The 12,813-nt window shown below is 34.6% G+C and overlaps 1 protein-coding gene across 4 annotated transcripts in view; it reads right to left on the bottom strand.

Moving 5' to 3' along the window:
- The window catches only part of LOC114327975 (myosin-13), a 28,183-nt gene that overhangs the window by 7,131 nt on the left and 8,239 nt on the right, over positions 1–12,813 (bottom strand). For all 4 annotated transcript variants that reach the window (XM_028276702.2, XM_028276703.2, XM_028276705.2 and 1 more), the window contains 4 exons: positions 11,081–11,284; positions 10,376–10,602; positions 7,140–7,390; positions 3,310–3,545 (listed from right to left, as the gene is read on the bottom strand). In XM_028276702.2, coding sequence (XP_028132503.1) covers positions 3,310–3,545; positions 7,140–7,390; positions 10,376–10,602; positions 11,081–11,284 — 918 coding nt within the window. The remainder of the gene's footprint in view (positions 1–3,309; positions 3,546–7,139; positions 7,391–10,375; positions 10,603–11,080; positions 11,285–12,813) is intronic.

The following is a 12,813-nucleotide window of genomic DNA, read 5'->3' on the forward strand; positions in this document are numbered from 1 at the left end:
CAAAGTTCAAAATCGGTATACGTTAACAAAATGCATTTTCTCGGCTTCCCATGGAGCAATTTCCTTGATTCTTTTTTTGTTCCCTAATAACTCGAGTAGAGCCATCGAACTAACGCATTATTAAATGTCAAACTTGCTTTTGTTTTGTTATAATAGATTAATTTATTTATAAGAACAGAAAATTACATAATTTTTCCAGTTGTAGGCTTTTTTTTAGATAAATTTACTACAAGTGTACCTTTTAAAGTTAAAAACATAATAAATATTCTCATTTGAAAGCTCTATAATTATTTAAACAATTTTTATTTAAACAAATTAAAATATTGTGTATAATAAATAAACTAATTTATTATAACAAAAAAAAAAGCAAGTTTGACATTTAATAATGCGTTAGTTCGATGGCTCTACTCGAGTTACTTGGGAACAAAAAAAGAATGAAGGAAATTGCTCCATGGGAAGCCGAGAAAATGCATTTTTTAACGTGTACCGATTTTGAACTTTGAGGGTTACATTTTCTCCAACCTAATTTTTGATTGGAATTTGGCTATTTTTGGCAATTTTCACACGTATTATCGATATTTTTTATTATAATAATGTATGTTATGAGGATTTTAAAGATATGAAAATTGGTGTGGAGAAAGAGGACAAAAATAAAAAGGTGATGGTTTGAAAATTATGATCCTATTGTTTATATCTTTGCCGTAAATTTCGGTCAACTTTGACCGGTTGTGTCTCAGGAACCACTCGTCATAATTAAACGTTTTTTCTTTTAAAAGAAGCGTCCTGCCGCTGTCTTTCGAATACCGTTTTCACAATTTAATTTAGTTTAATATTTCCCGAGATATTCTATTTGTTTATAAGCCAAAAAATTGTTTATAATTTTAAAATATTCCTGAGGCCGCTTAAATATTCCAATTTCAATTCTGTAAAGTACACTAGATAGGTATAGTGTCTTTTTATGAAAAAATCATAGTTATTCTTATGCATTATAATTATTGTCGTTATTATAGCGACCGTAAATTTTTAATTAACATTTCAATTGTTGCTAAGCTGTTCATTAAATTTCCATCGGCTTCTGGAATTATAATAAAACGTTACCAAGTTATTTAATGATTGATTAACAACTACTTATCTAAAAGTTTAGTTGAAAATTAAAGGATTTGTTGGAAAAACCCGCTTTGTCCGGGGAAAGTTTTCGTCGAAGTAAATCGGAAAAAACACGTCTCTATGCAGAATTTAATTGCGGTGAATTTTTATTTGGGTGTTTTTGGTCTAAAGTTAAAATCTTTGGAGTTATAGAGCAAAAATTAAAAAAAACACGATTTTCGGGCGCCATTTTGTTTATAAAAAAAGTAGCACACTATCTGCGGACTTTGCATATCTATATTATTAATATATACAATCGTAAGTTTCGATTCCAGCAATAAAATTGCTGGTAAATAACTTTTCCCAAAAATGGCCTATTCTCCGATAATCAGCCCAGACTATAGAACTTAAATGGCAAACTAATTTCCTTTCCTGTGCCTTCCCTTTATCGAATATGCAACTTATTATACGATAATGGTTGTGTTACGTTTGGGACGTCTCACACGCATTGGCGTAACCAGGGGGGTTTGGGGGTTCTAACCCCCCATTTGGTTGTACGTTGAGCTCTATACGCTTCACCATTACTATTCCATACCCCCAGAGACCATCCAGTAGTTGTAACCCCCCCCCCCTTAGGATCATCCTGGTTACATCTCTGCTCACAGGTACCTACCGAGAAAGATTCCTGGTTCGGAAATAATAGAAAATAAATTTCAATTACACAAAAACTACTTTCGTATTTAAATTTAAAAAAGATTTACTTCTTGAACCAGGAATCTTTCGCAGTAGGTAACTGTGAAACGTTCCAAACGTATTATTTGACGATGGTGAACAGGACTTATATACGGGTGTGTTTATAAAAGTTCGTTGTTTTCGCTTAGTTTAGTGTAAACTTTTTTCCGGCTAATAAGTTTGTTTGTCGTAAAGTACAATAAGCTTTGCGAAGTGGAATGTGTGGTACTTGAACGTACGAGAATGGCGAGAGGGAAGCAAAGGATAAATACAGTGAAAGGTAATATGAACTTAAGTATAAATATGACGAGAGATCCGGTTCAATAAGTTCAGAGTCATCAAGTAAAAGGTAAGTGCAAATTTAAATTACCTCTAATCGGGTTCAATAAATTTAATGGAGACTTGAAAGATTGGCTTCCATTTTGGTCGCAGTTCGAAGTAGTGCATGATGATCCATCAGTTGATTTATATGATAAAATAGCTTAATTGAGACAAGCCACTGTAGAAGATAGTAAGGCCAGACGATTAGTGGAGGATTTTCCTGCAGTAGCCGACAATTACTAAAAGATTCTTCAGAGTTTGCAGTCTAGATTTTGCAGAGCTATCCAGATTGAAGTATAAACTACAGAGCTCTTACAGTTAATTTTAAGTCAAGTTTCTAGTAGTTTTTGTAATAGTTCTGTACTTTGTGATATGATTCTCAGAGTCAACTTAGTTCGCTTGAGACCCTAGGCATAACTGCTGACAAGTATGAAGCAATATTGTATCCTCTTATTGAGTGATGTTTACCAAAGGATATGACTCGACTATGGTATAAATCTTCACAGTTTTTAAGGACTTCTGGTTCTGTGTCCATGTCAAGTTACAACTTTAGAAACAATACTGAGTGGACTAATAAGCTTTTTATAGAATAAAGTTCAAAATGAACAAAAAAATGGATATAGCAGCGGAACGTTTTGGTTTACCGACTGAAGGTAAAAATATATGCAATAGTCTTGTTGCCAAGAAAAATGTAAAAGTACCTAAGCAAGGAACTGAAAAAAGATAACACAAGGTCAACTCTATGTCAACCAAACCTCTGTAGAAAATATCCTTTAATTCCAGATAATTTAGTTGTCGCTAGAAGAAGATTAGTAATACTTTAAATAAGTTGAAAAACTTATGATTGGGTTAATAATGTGGATAATAATTGTGTGACCAGTGTTACCGATGACAATGAGATGACTTTGCTTCCCGTTTGGCTCTCTTTCACCCTCTCTATATCTTTCTGTATCGTTTTCTCATTGGTACTAATTTGCTTCTCATAATTTTTTATCATCTTAATATTGTTGGTCTCTTATTCAAAATTTGAGCTAAATATTGTGTTTCTGATCATATTTAAAAAAATTCCAACTGCTTCTTGATGACAGTGTTGCCAAATTTTATGGATATTCGCATTATAAATTATCTAATAGACTAAACTGATCGTATAAATAAAAAAATCTTACTTACAAGACTCAAAAACTGCTGAATATCGTTATTGGATAAAACCCGACTGGCCGGGATTCTACTAGACACGGGAGTCTCAAATTGCTGTTCAGAATGATGGTTTCCATTTGCTCCGTCATTCGCACAACCGACGTCCTCGTTTTTGGACTTCTTTGGTGGGGCGGAATCCTCTTCTTCGTATTGGGACAGAACTTCTTCGAGATTTTTGTACGATTTAGTTTTCCAGGTGTTCAGCTCATCTGTAATATGCCGTCTCTTTTATTACTGTGACATTTTACGTTACAGTAAGTTATGTTAGGTTAGGATGGGCTAAGTTTTTTTAAGTTCAGTTTGAGAGTCATCCGAATGCTACCAAACGTGTTATAAATGTCAAATAATGTCAAATAATATAAAAAGGAATGAATCCCTCTAATAGGGAACTTGCACATTTTTTTATTACATAATATTGTTCAGTTTTGTTTAAAAATGAGATTTCCAAAATTTCACGCTCCAAAAACTCATAATAACTTAGGAAGTACATGTTTAAAGTCTTCTGTATTTTAAAATAGTTCAAACGATCCGTGACGTCACATAGTTTAACTTTACGGTTTTATTTATATTTAGGTGTATTCTTTTCTTCTTCTTCAGTTTATTGGCCTCCACCTACTTGGGTATTTGGCCAGCTCATCGTCGCGGAATAAAGGAAATATTTATATTCTAATGACATTTATCGTATGTCATTGTAATAATATAATATACCAGTTTGTTAAAATTGGAGTTTGATACAGTTTTTGAAAGAAAGGCAAGAAGGTTTACTATGGATAATAAAAGAAAACACCATAAGTGTTGTTTAGTGCCATTTTCTAAAAGTACAAGTTTTCTATGGATTTAAAATAGTTCAAACGATCAAACGTATTTTCTACTGACGTTTATAATGTCTAATTTAAAATTATATACAATTTTGGTTACTTTGTTGGTGCAGAATGTAAACATATAATCATATGACGTCACGACGCGTTTTGGGACGTCTTTAGGGGCCAAACGGAACACAAAAACAACTTTTTTTATCTTCGATACATGTTTTAAATTATGTTCCGTTGTGATTTATAACATTTTTTTCGAATTTAAAATTTTATGCAAGTTCTCTATTGGCTGTATACCATAATAAAACTTACTTAAGAAGTAAAAAAATGTTCCTCTGTAAATGGTATATAATTTATTTAATAAATTGTTTTTAAAAAAGATTCAAGTTGGAATCAAAGTAGGTACATCACAAAGTACATCACAAACGTATTCGGACTAATCAGTCCATCATCAGCTTAGACTACAGATCCAAAGCAGTTGAATGTCAAATAATATTAAATGCGTTTGAAGGGTAGTCAGCAGTGACGAAAAGCAACAAAAGGTGCTTGAAAAGCGCCGAAAGAACTCTAAAATTGTTAACAAGTATCCAACAATCATTAAGGTAGTGTAAAAAATCTATAAAATGGGTCAACATAGTAAAAATTGTTGAAAAGGCGGCGAAATAGAGTTTTAAAAGAAGCGGCAAGATCATCTAGGAGTCATTTGAAGACCGTCAAACTGGTTAAAAATGTCGAATATGTTTCAAACTCATTTGAATAACGTAGAAAAGTAGTCACAGTGTAAAATAGTGTCAAATGAGTTCGAAAACTGCCAAAAAAGTGTCTTATCGGTGTTACAGAAGCTTCAAACGGGTTAAAAGTGTCGAATAAGCAAACAAGTTGAAAATAAGAATATTTTATTACTATCTTAGATTAAGGTCAATAAATTTTCATAAAACCTTATTTCTTTAACACGTCGGTCAATAACCACCGAGTTTAGCTAGTAAAACAAGATTTTTAAAAATTATTCTTTATTCGCCCTTTAGCGGTGATACAATCATTCCAACGCTCTTTCAATTTTTCCATGCCGCCCTTGTAAAACGATTTATCTTTAAAGCGAAATCTCTTGTCACGGAGCATGTTTTAGACGGGAGAAAAGGTGGACATCGCTGAGGGTCATATCTGGACTACATGCTGGCTGCGGAAGCTATTAAAAGCCCAATTCGTGGATTTTTGCCATCGTTGTCATCGACTTGTGACAAGGTGCATGGTCTTGGTGAAACAACAATTTGTCTTGAACAAATGAGGCATTCTTTTTGCGATTTGTCTTCAAACGCTACAATAAACATATATAGTAGTCGATGTTGATTGTTTCTGCATATTTCACATAGTCAATGAAATAAATCCTTGCGGGTCCCAAAATACAGAGGCCATGACCTTCCCGGAGGTTTGTGCGTCTTTCGACGGCTTTCTCCGGGTGCTGTCCACTCAGATGACGGCCGATTTGATTCCGGAGTAAAGTGTTAGATCCATATCTCATCCATTGTAACATACCGATGCAAAAACTCTGACTTATTCACCAATTCGTTGTTGTTTTTGCTCTGGTGTAAGAAAAGGCAGCACCCATATGGAAAATGCTTTTCTCATACCCAAATGTTCATGTATAGTAGTCAAAATGCTACACTTTGATAATTTTAGAGTGTCAACTATCTCTTGCAACTTCACTTTGCGGTTTTCCACAATAATTTTCAGCATTTTTTCGATGACAGCACTTTGTGAGCAATTGCTCAGCTTCGACAGTATTTTTTCCCACCCAAATAACAGTGATAAATCAGTGATTTATAACAGTGATTGCTTCAAATCCATTGTTATCAAAATCACAAAGTAGCATCAATTCAAACATTGTAACTCGGTAAATAATAATCCGTATGACATGAACATTTTGACAGTATGCTTTTAAAGGGTAGGACTACCGAAATGTCAAAGGGAAAATTCGTAGAGTGCATAGTCATATAATACCTAGACTGCGCGCTGCCATCTAAAACTAAGTGACGATTGCGACAGAGAGAACTGAGGCTATTAGGTGGGAAGTCTCTTTCTAATCGGAGGAGTTCATCCAATCGGCGACAGTGGAAAAGTGACGTGATCGATGAACTCAACGTCATTGGATAAACCCCGTCAATTAGAAAGAGACTTCCCACCTAATAGCCTCAGTTTTCGGTGTCGCAATCGTCAATTAGTTTTAGATGGCAGCGCGCAGTATAGGTATTATATAGTCCGTCTAATATACTTGCCGTTGCACGTCATTATCTACGTCAGAGATCTAAGTTAACATAGTTGCCATAATATAAAAAAATCCTGAATCCATTTTAAATAAAATATATCACATAATTATTATGCAGTGGATTATACAACAAAACAAATTTATGTATATTCATTGTAAATAAATAAAAACATTAGAAATAGAAAACAAGTATTAAGATATAATCTTACGTTAAAGTAAATAATAAAAACAATAACATAATAAAACAAATACTTATATGTAGTAAAGAATAAAAACAAATCTGAAGTGTCAATACCGCAACTGTCAAATAAATGTTACCAATTTATGCCAAAATGTCACCTTCGTTCGATTACAGTTACAGTGTGTTCCGAACAAAAGTGGTTCAAACGCTTTATAATCCATTTATAAAAATTAAATGAAACATATTATTGTGTATTTCTTTGAGTTAACATTAATAGAAATCTTCAAATATTATTTTTACGCGTATATAATAAAATATGTCTAGTGGCTGTAATTCCAGTGTACTCGGCAAAATGATTCTAAAAAAAGAACACACCTACCGCCTAAATATTTCGTGTTGGTATCATGTGACGTCACGGGCTATGACGCGGATGACGTGCAACGGTAAGTATATTAGACGGGGTATATGTCTATGCTAGAGTGGCCATCTCATGGTTAGGCTCGGAACTTATTGATCGATGTATTATATCAAACTATTCAGTACTCACCCATCGTATTAAAAGCAAAATCGTCATTAAACGTCGGGCTTTTGCCGTGCGTGATAATTTTTAAAGCCTCATTTAACTGCGACTCCATCACTTTAGGTACTTGCTTGGCAATGGCCAAACTCCTTTTCTGGAACTGCTCTAGTTTGTGTTGCAAACTCTCCACCTGCTGCTTGTGCTGTTTGACCTGAATTTGGAATATTTCAGTTTCTTCTTGGTGCTTCTTTCCCAGCAATTGGACCTCCATTGAATGTCTAGAAATTGTTTATTCTGTATTGATAGAATTATACAAAAAGCAAAAAGGCAGTTGATGGAAAAATACAGGAATAAAGTAACAAACGCTCGTATGGTATTCATTGATCTTGAGAAAGCTTATGATAGAGTCTCTCGAGAGATTCTGTGGTGGACACTCAATAAGAAAGGATGAATCCCCGGTGAATATGTAAAGATTGTGAGAGATATGTATCATCATCATCAATGGTGCTACAGCCCTATGAAAGTCAGTCCTATCCATTGCCAACCGTTGCCAGTTTGCTGCGCCCATTTTTCTCCCATCCTCATCTACACCATCCTTCCATCTAAGTTTTGGCCTATCCCTATTTCTACTTCCCACAGGTTGTGACATAAGGATTCTTCTAGGAGGGTTGTTATGCTGCGATCTTGCTAGATGTCCTGCCCATCTTAGTCTTCCTATTCTTATAAGAGATACTACGTCTTTACCACCAAATATATGTTTATACCTGTGGTATACCTCGTAGTTGTACCTCCTCCTCTAAATACCATTTTCACAGATGCCACCGAATATTCCTCTCAGGATCCTTCGTTCAAATATAAGCAAAAGGTTTTCATCTGCCTTGGAGATGGTCCATGTCTCCGATCCATATGTCAACACTGGTTATTGTATAAGGGTTTTGTATATGGTTATTTTTGATTTTTGGCTTAAGTTTCTGCTTCTCATATGTCTACTCAGTCCAAAATAGCATTTGTTCGCTAGGATTATCCTTCGCTTGATTTCTTCCGTCATGACGTTCTCCTTGGTGATAAGGGAGCCTAAGTATGTGAATTTGTCCACCACTTCAAAGGTAGAGTTTTCAACAGTGAATTGGTGACCGATGTTTCTGGCTCTATTGTTGGGTGTTGATGCCAACATCTTAGTTTTCTCCACGTTTACTTTCAGGCCCATATTTTTTGAGGCATTTGAGAAGGTGGTATACATTTCTTCAAGTTTGCGTGTTGTGCGGGCAACTAGGTCCACGTCATCTGTATATGCCAAAATTTGGGATGATTTATTAAAAATATTTCCTCTGTTGTCTATTCGTGCATCTCTGACCGCCTTTTCCAGAGCTATGTTGAAAAGGAGACACGTCAGCGCATCTCCCTGTCGCAACCCAACATGCGTTTCAAACGCCTGCGATTGTTCGCCCTGTATTTCAACTTTGCAAACAACTTTACGCACTGTAGCCTTAACCAATCTTATCACTTTATCAGGGATGTGGAATTCATCCATGGCTTCATACAATTTATTTCTTAGGACACTATCATAGGCCGATTTAAAATCTACGGAAAGATGTTATGTGTCGATATTGAATTCATTGGTTTTTTCCAGTATTTGCCGTAGCACAAAAATCAAGTCTGTTGTTGATCGACCAGGTCTAAAACCACTTTGATATTCTCCAAGAAGCTCCTCTGAATGTGCACTTAGGCGACCATATAAGATACTCGAAAATATTTTGTAGGCTGTATTAAGGAGGGTTATTCCCCTATAGTTTCTACATTCCAAATGATCACCCTTTTTGTGTAGCGGGCAAACGATTCCAATACACCACTCTTCCGGGATTTGTTCCTCATTCCAGGCTCTCAGTATTATTTTATATATTTGATTAGTCAGAGTAGTGCCTCCATATTTAATAAGTTCCGCGGATATACCATCACTTCCTGGAGATTTATTATTTTTTAGGTGTTTTATTGCATCTCGTACTTCTTGAATTGATGGAGGCTCTAATGGTGTATTGTTGGTTGCTTAGGTGTATTGCTAATGAGAGACATGTATCAGGGAGTAAAAACTAGTGTTAGTGTGCTAGGACAGGTATGGGAGAGACTGATAAGTTTTATATGAAAGTTGGATTGCACCAAGGCTCGGTGCTTAGTCTTACTTATTCTCATTAGTTTTAAATCAGATAACAGCGAAACTACAGAATACCACCCTCTGGTGCTTAATGTATGCTGATGATGTGGTGTTGGTGGGAAATAGTGAAAGCTACTTAGAACAAAAACTGGAACAGTGGAGACAAGCACTTGAGGAAAAATGTTTAAAACTTAGTAGGACAAAGACAAAGTATTTAGAATGTTCGTTTAAAGATGAAGTTACTACAAATAAAATGATATCTTTGGATGGTGAAATGATTGTGAAAAGTGAGAGTTTTTAAGTACCTAGGATCGGTATTACAGAGCAATGGCAAGCAAGGGACAGAACAGAATGGCGTAGAAAGCTTGAGAAGGTCGAGGCCCTCTAAGGGCTGTAGCACCAAGATGATGATGATGATGATGGCAAATAGATGGAGATGCAAGTAATATAACTAGGATTGGATGGATGAAATTGAAGGACGCGAGTGGTGTGTTGTGTGACAGAAATATTCCATTGAAGCTGAAGGAAAAATTCAAAAAAGCAGCCACAGACCGCCTTTGATATAAGGAACTGAATGTTGGGCAGTTAAAAAGAAAGAGAAACAACGAATGCATGTGGCAGAAATGAGAATGCTTAGTGAGAAATGAGAAGTAATAAAAAAGAATAAAATGAGGAATAAGTAAGTTAGATAAAGTCTAGGGGTGGCACCAGTTGATACCAAAATGAGGGAGTATAGGTTAAATTGGTTTGGTCATGTTCAACGTCAAGACGTTAATCACCCAATACGAAGAATTGCTGAATTGTGGGTTCCTGGAAGAAGTAATAGAGGAAGACCAAAGAAGATCTGGGGGCGTTTAGACAGGACATGTCGATAAAGGGGATTGATGTTTATATGACCCAAGATAGAAACTTATGGAGAAAGAAAGAAGAGAATGATGATTCAAACAAAACAGGTTTTCCTGTTGAAAAAGCAGATAAGCAGAAAAGACAGTGCTCACGAACAAGAAACAAACAAAATCAAACAGAAAAAAAAGGAACATAAAAGTAGTGGTCACAAAGCAGACAGAAACAAAGGCAGAGTAATTTGCAAAGATCAGTAACAATTTTGTCTTACTTTTCTAATATTTGATGAAGGAACTGGGCAGCAGACTTCGAAATGGCCTTTTCTTTTTTGGTGAATTCCTCCTTAAACTTATTTTCTTGTTCGTCCAATTGGCACTGGAACTCCTTGAGCTTGTTCTGCACTAAAAGTTCTACTTGACCTTGGTAAAAGTTCCTTAGATCTACTTTGTTCAATTCGGACTGTTTTTTCGCCTTGGATAGTTCTTCTTGCAGTGAATTCTAAAAGAAAAAAAAACAATGAAGCCCCAAATAAATTAAAACCATTACAGAAAAGACATCCAGCAAAAAAACTAACTACATAATATGTTGAATTTTCAATAGAATTCGTTCAGCAGATACTAATGTCAAATACTTATAACTGAAAAAATTCGTAAAAAGCTAAAGATATATTTGAATCGTTTATTGTTGAAAGGGGGTAAACACCATTTTCTACTTTTCGAGTTATAGTAAAAAACCTTCCCTCTTTCTATATCCTCGTCATTTGGTGTTAAATGCAGTTTCGCAGTATAAACGCCATGCAGCATCCATGCAATGCATCAGTGTTGACAGTGTTTGCTTCATTTCAACACCAAATGACGCGGACATGGAAAGAGAGGAGTATTTTTACTATAACTGTAAAAGTAGAAAATGGCACTGATCCCCTTTTAACAATAAACGACTAGAAATAGAGCGAAATATAAAAGAAAAAGATACATACCACTTGTTTTTTGTAAGATTCTATCTCTTCTGTTAATTCCAGTATCCTCTTGTTGAGTTGTGCCTTTTGTAATCGTTCCTCTTTAAGATTGTTTTCTATCTCATTATATTCGTTCTTTATTTTGTTAAATTCAGTCTGAAACATATCCACTGCTTGTCTATTTTGAGTGATTTCATTTCTGGCAGTTGAGAGCATTGTTTTATTCTGAAAGGTAAAAATTATGAGAATTATGTATCGTGCAAGATGATATATTAAGTACTAGATACTTTAGGTGGACAAGAAAAATTTGTTACGTATTGTGTGAATTTATTAAAAATACAAGTATCTAAACCTACAAAATCGAGAAGTTATTGGCTGTGGGTTTCGACGGTAGCGCTCTCTTGCGGTTTGAAACTTGTACATTTCTGTTGAAATTGGTGTATGTGAAATATACAAAACTAGAAAAATAGATGTTTATCTGAAAAAACACAAATTATGAACTGAAATATTATTGTAACCAGATTACTGAACGAATACACAAAATTAATAGTAAAAGTAATTATGTTTTTTTATTTTATTCATTATAATTTTATATTTAATATATAAATTAATGCGACTGGATGACTGCTTACGCAAGAGGCCATTGAGAAAAAGAAGAAGTTTATGCGAAATTTAGAGGATACCTCTGTTTTTATTGGCTGTGAGTTTCGTCGGTAGCGCTCTCTCGCGGTGTGAAACTTGTACTTTTCTGATAACATTGTTCAAATTCAATGCATAAAACTGCCACTAACAGCGCTGGCGAAAACTGTCAAATCCCTTCTACTCGTCGGCTCACAGCGAATTAGGCAATCCAAACCACGTAATTTTTAATGACAGGACGTATGGCAGGCAATTCAGCGTTGCCAGAGTTGTTACAATTGTACCGCTTTGATACAATTAACAACCCAACTTTTGATACTAAAGTCTCCTAAAGTAAAAACCTAAAATTTTGTGACATAAGAAATTTGCTTCAAATAATATTAAACGACGTTTTTTTAAATTTTTGTACAAAATCTCTTGGTTTAGTACTTTGTGTCACTATTCCAGTCATTTCGGTGCATTTACAAAAATTTCTCTGGCAACACTGCACACAAGCGATTTTATTGGATACTTTATTTAAATTAAAATTTCAAATTTAAGATACAATGTGGTATTACTAGGTACCTAAAATAATAAAATATATATTACCCCGATGATTTTACCTAAAATCTATTTTAGGGATGCTCAACATTATTTTTTATTAAATTTATAAAACATAAAATTTGTTAACCTAGCTTTCTTCAATCTTCCAAATTACTTAGTTAAAACTTTTTAACTACTTATTAAAGTTTATTGACGTAAGCAATATTTTTTACTATGTCACAGAAGTATTTAGCAATACTTACACGGACATAAAATACGAAAATTACTTTAAAATACTAAAATAACACTATACTATCATATGCCTTCAATGTATTGCATGCCAGCCGCCAGACATATTGGAATAGTTTGACAGATCGTTGGATTCCCTAATTGGCTGTGAGTTTCGACGGTAGCGCTCTCTCGCGGTTTGAAACTTGTACTTTTCTGATAAAATTGGTGTATGTGAAATATACAAAACTAGAAAAATAGATGTTTATCTAGAAAAACACAAATTATGAACTGAAATATTATTGCAACCTGATTACTGAACGAATACACAGAATTAAGAGGAAACAGTATCGATCAACAGGTAG

This window comes from Diabrotica virgifera, chromosome 2 (assembly GCF_917563875.1).
Source record: "Diabrotica virgifera virgifera chromosome 2, PGI_DIABVI_V3a".
NCBI lineage: Eukaryota > Metazoa > Arthropoda > Insecta > Coleoptera > Chrysomelidae > Diabrotica > Diabrotica virgifera.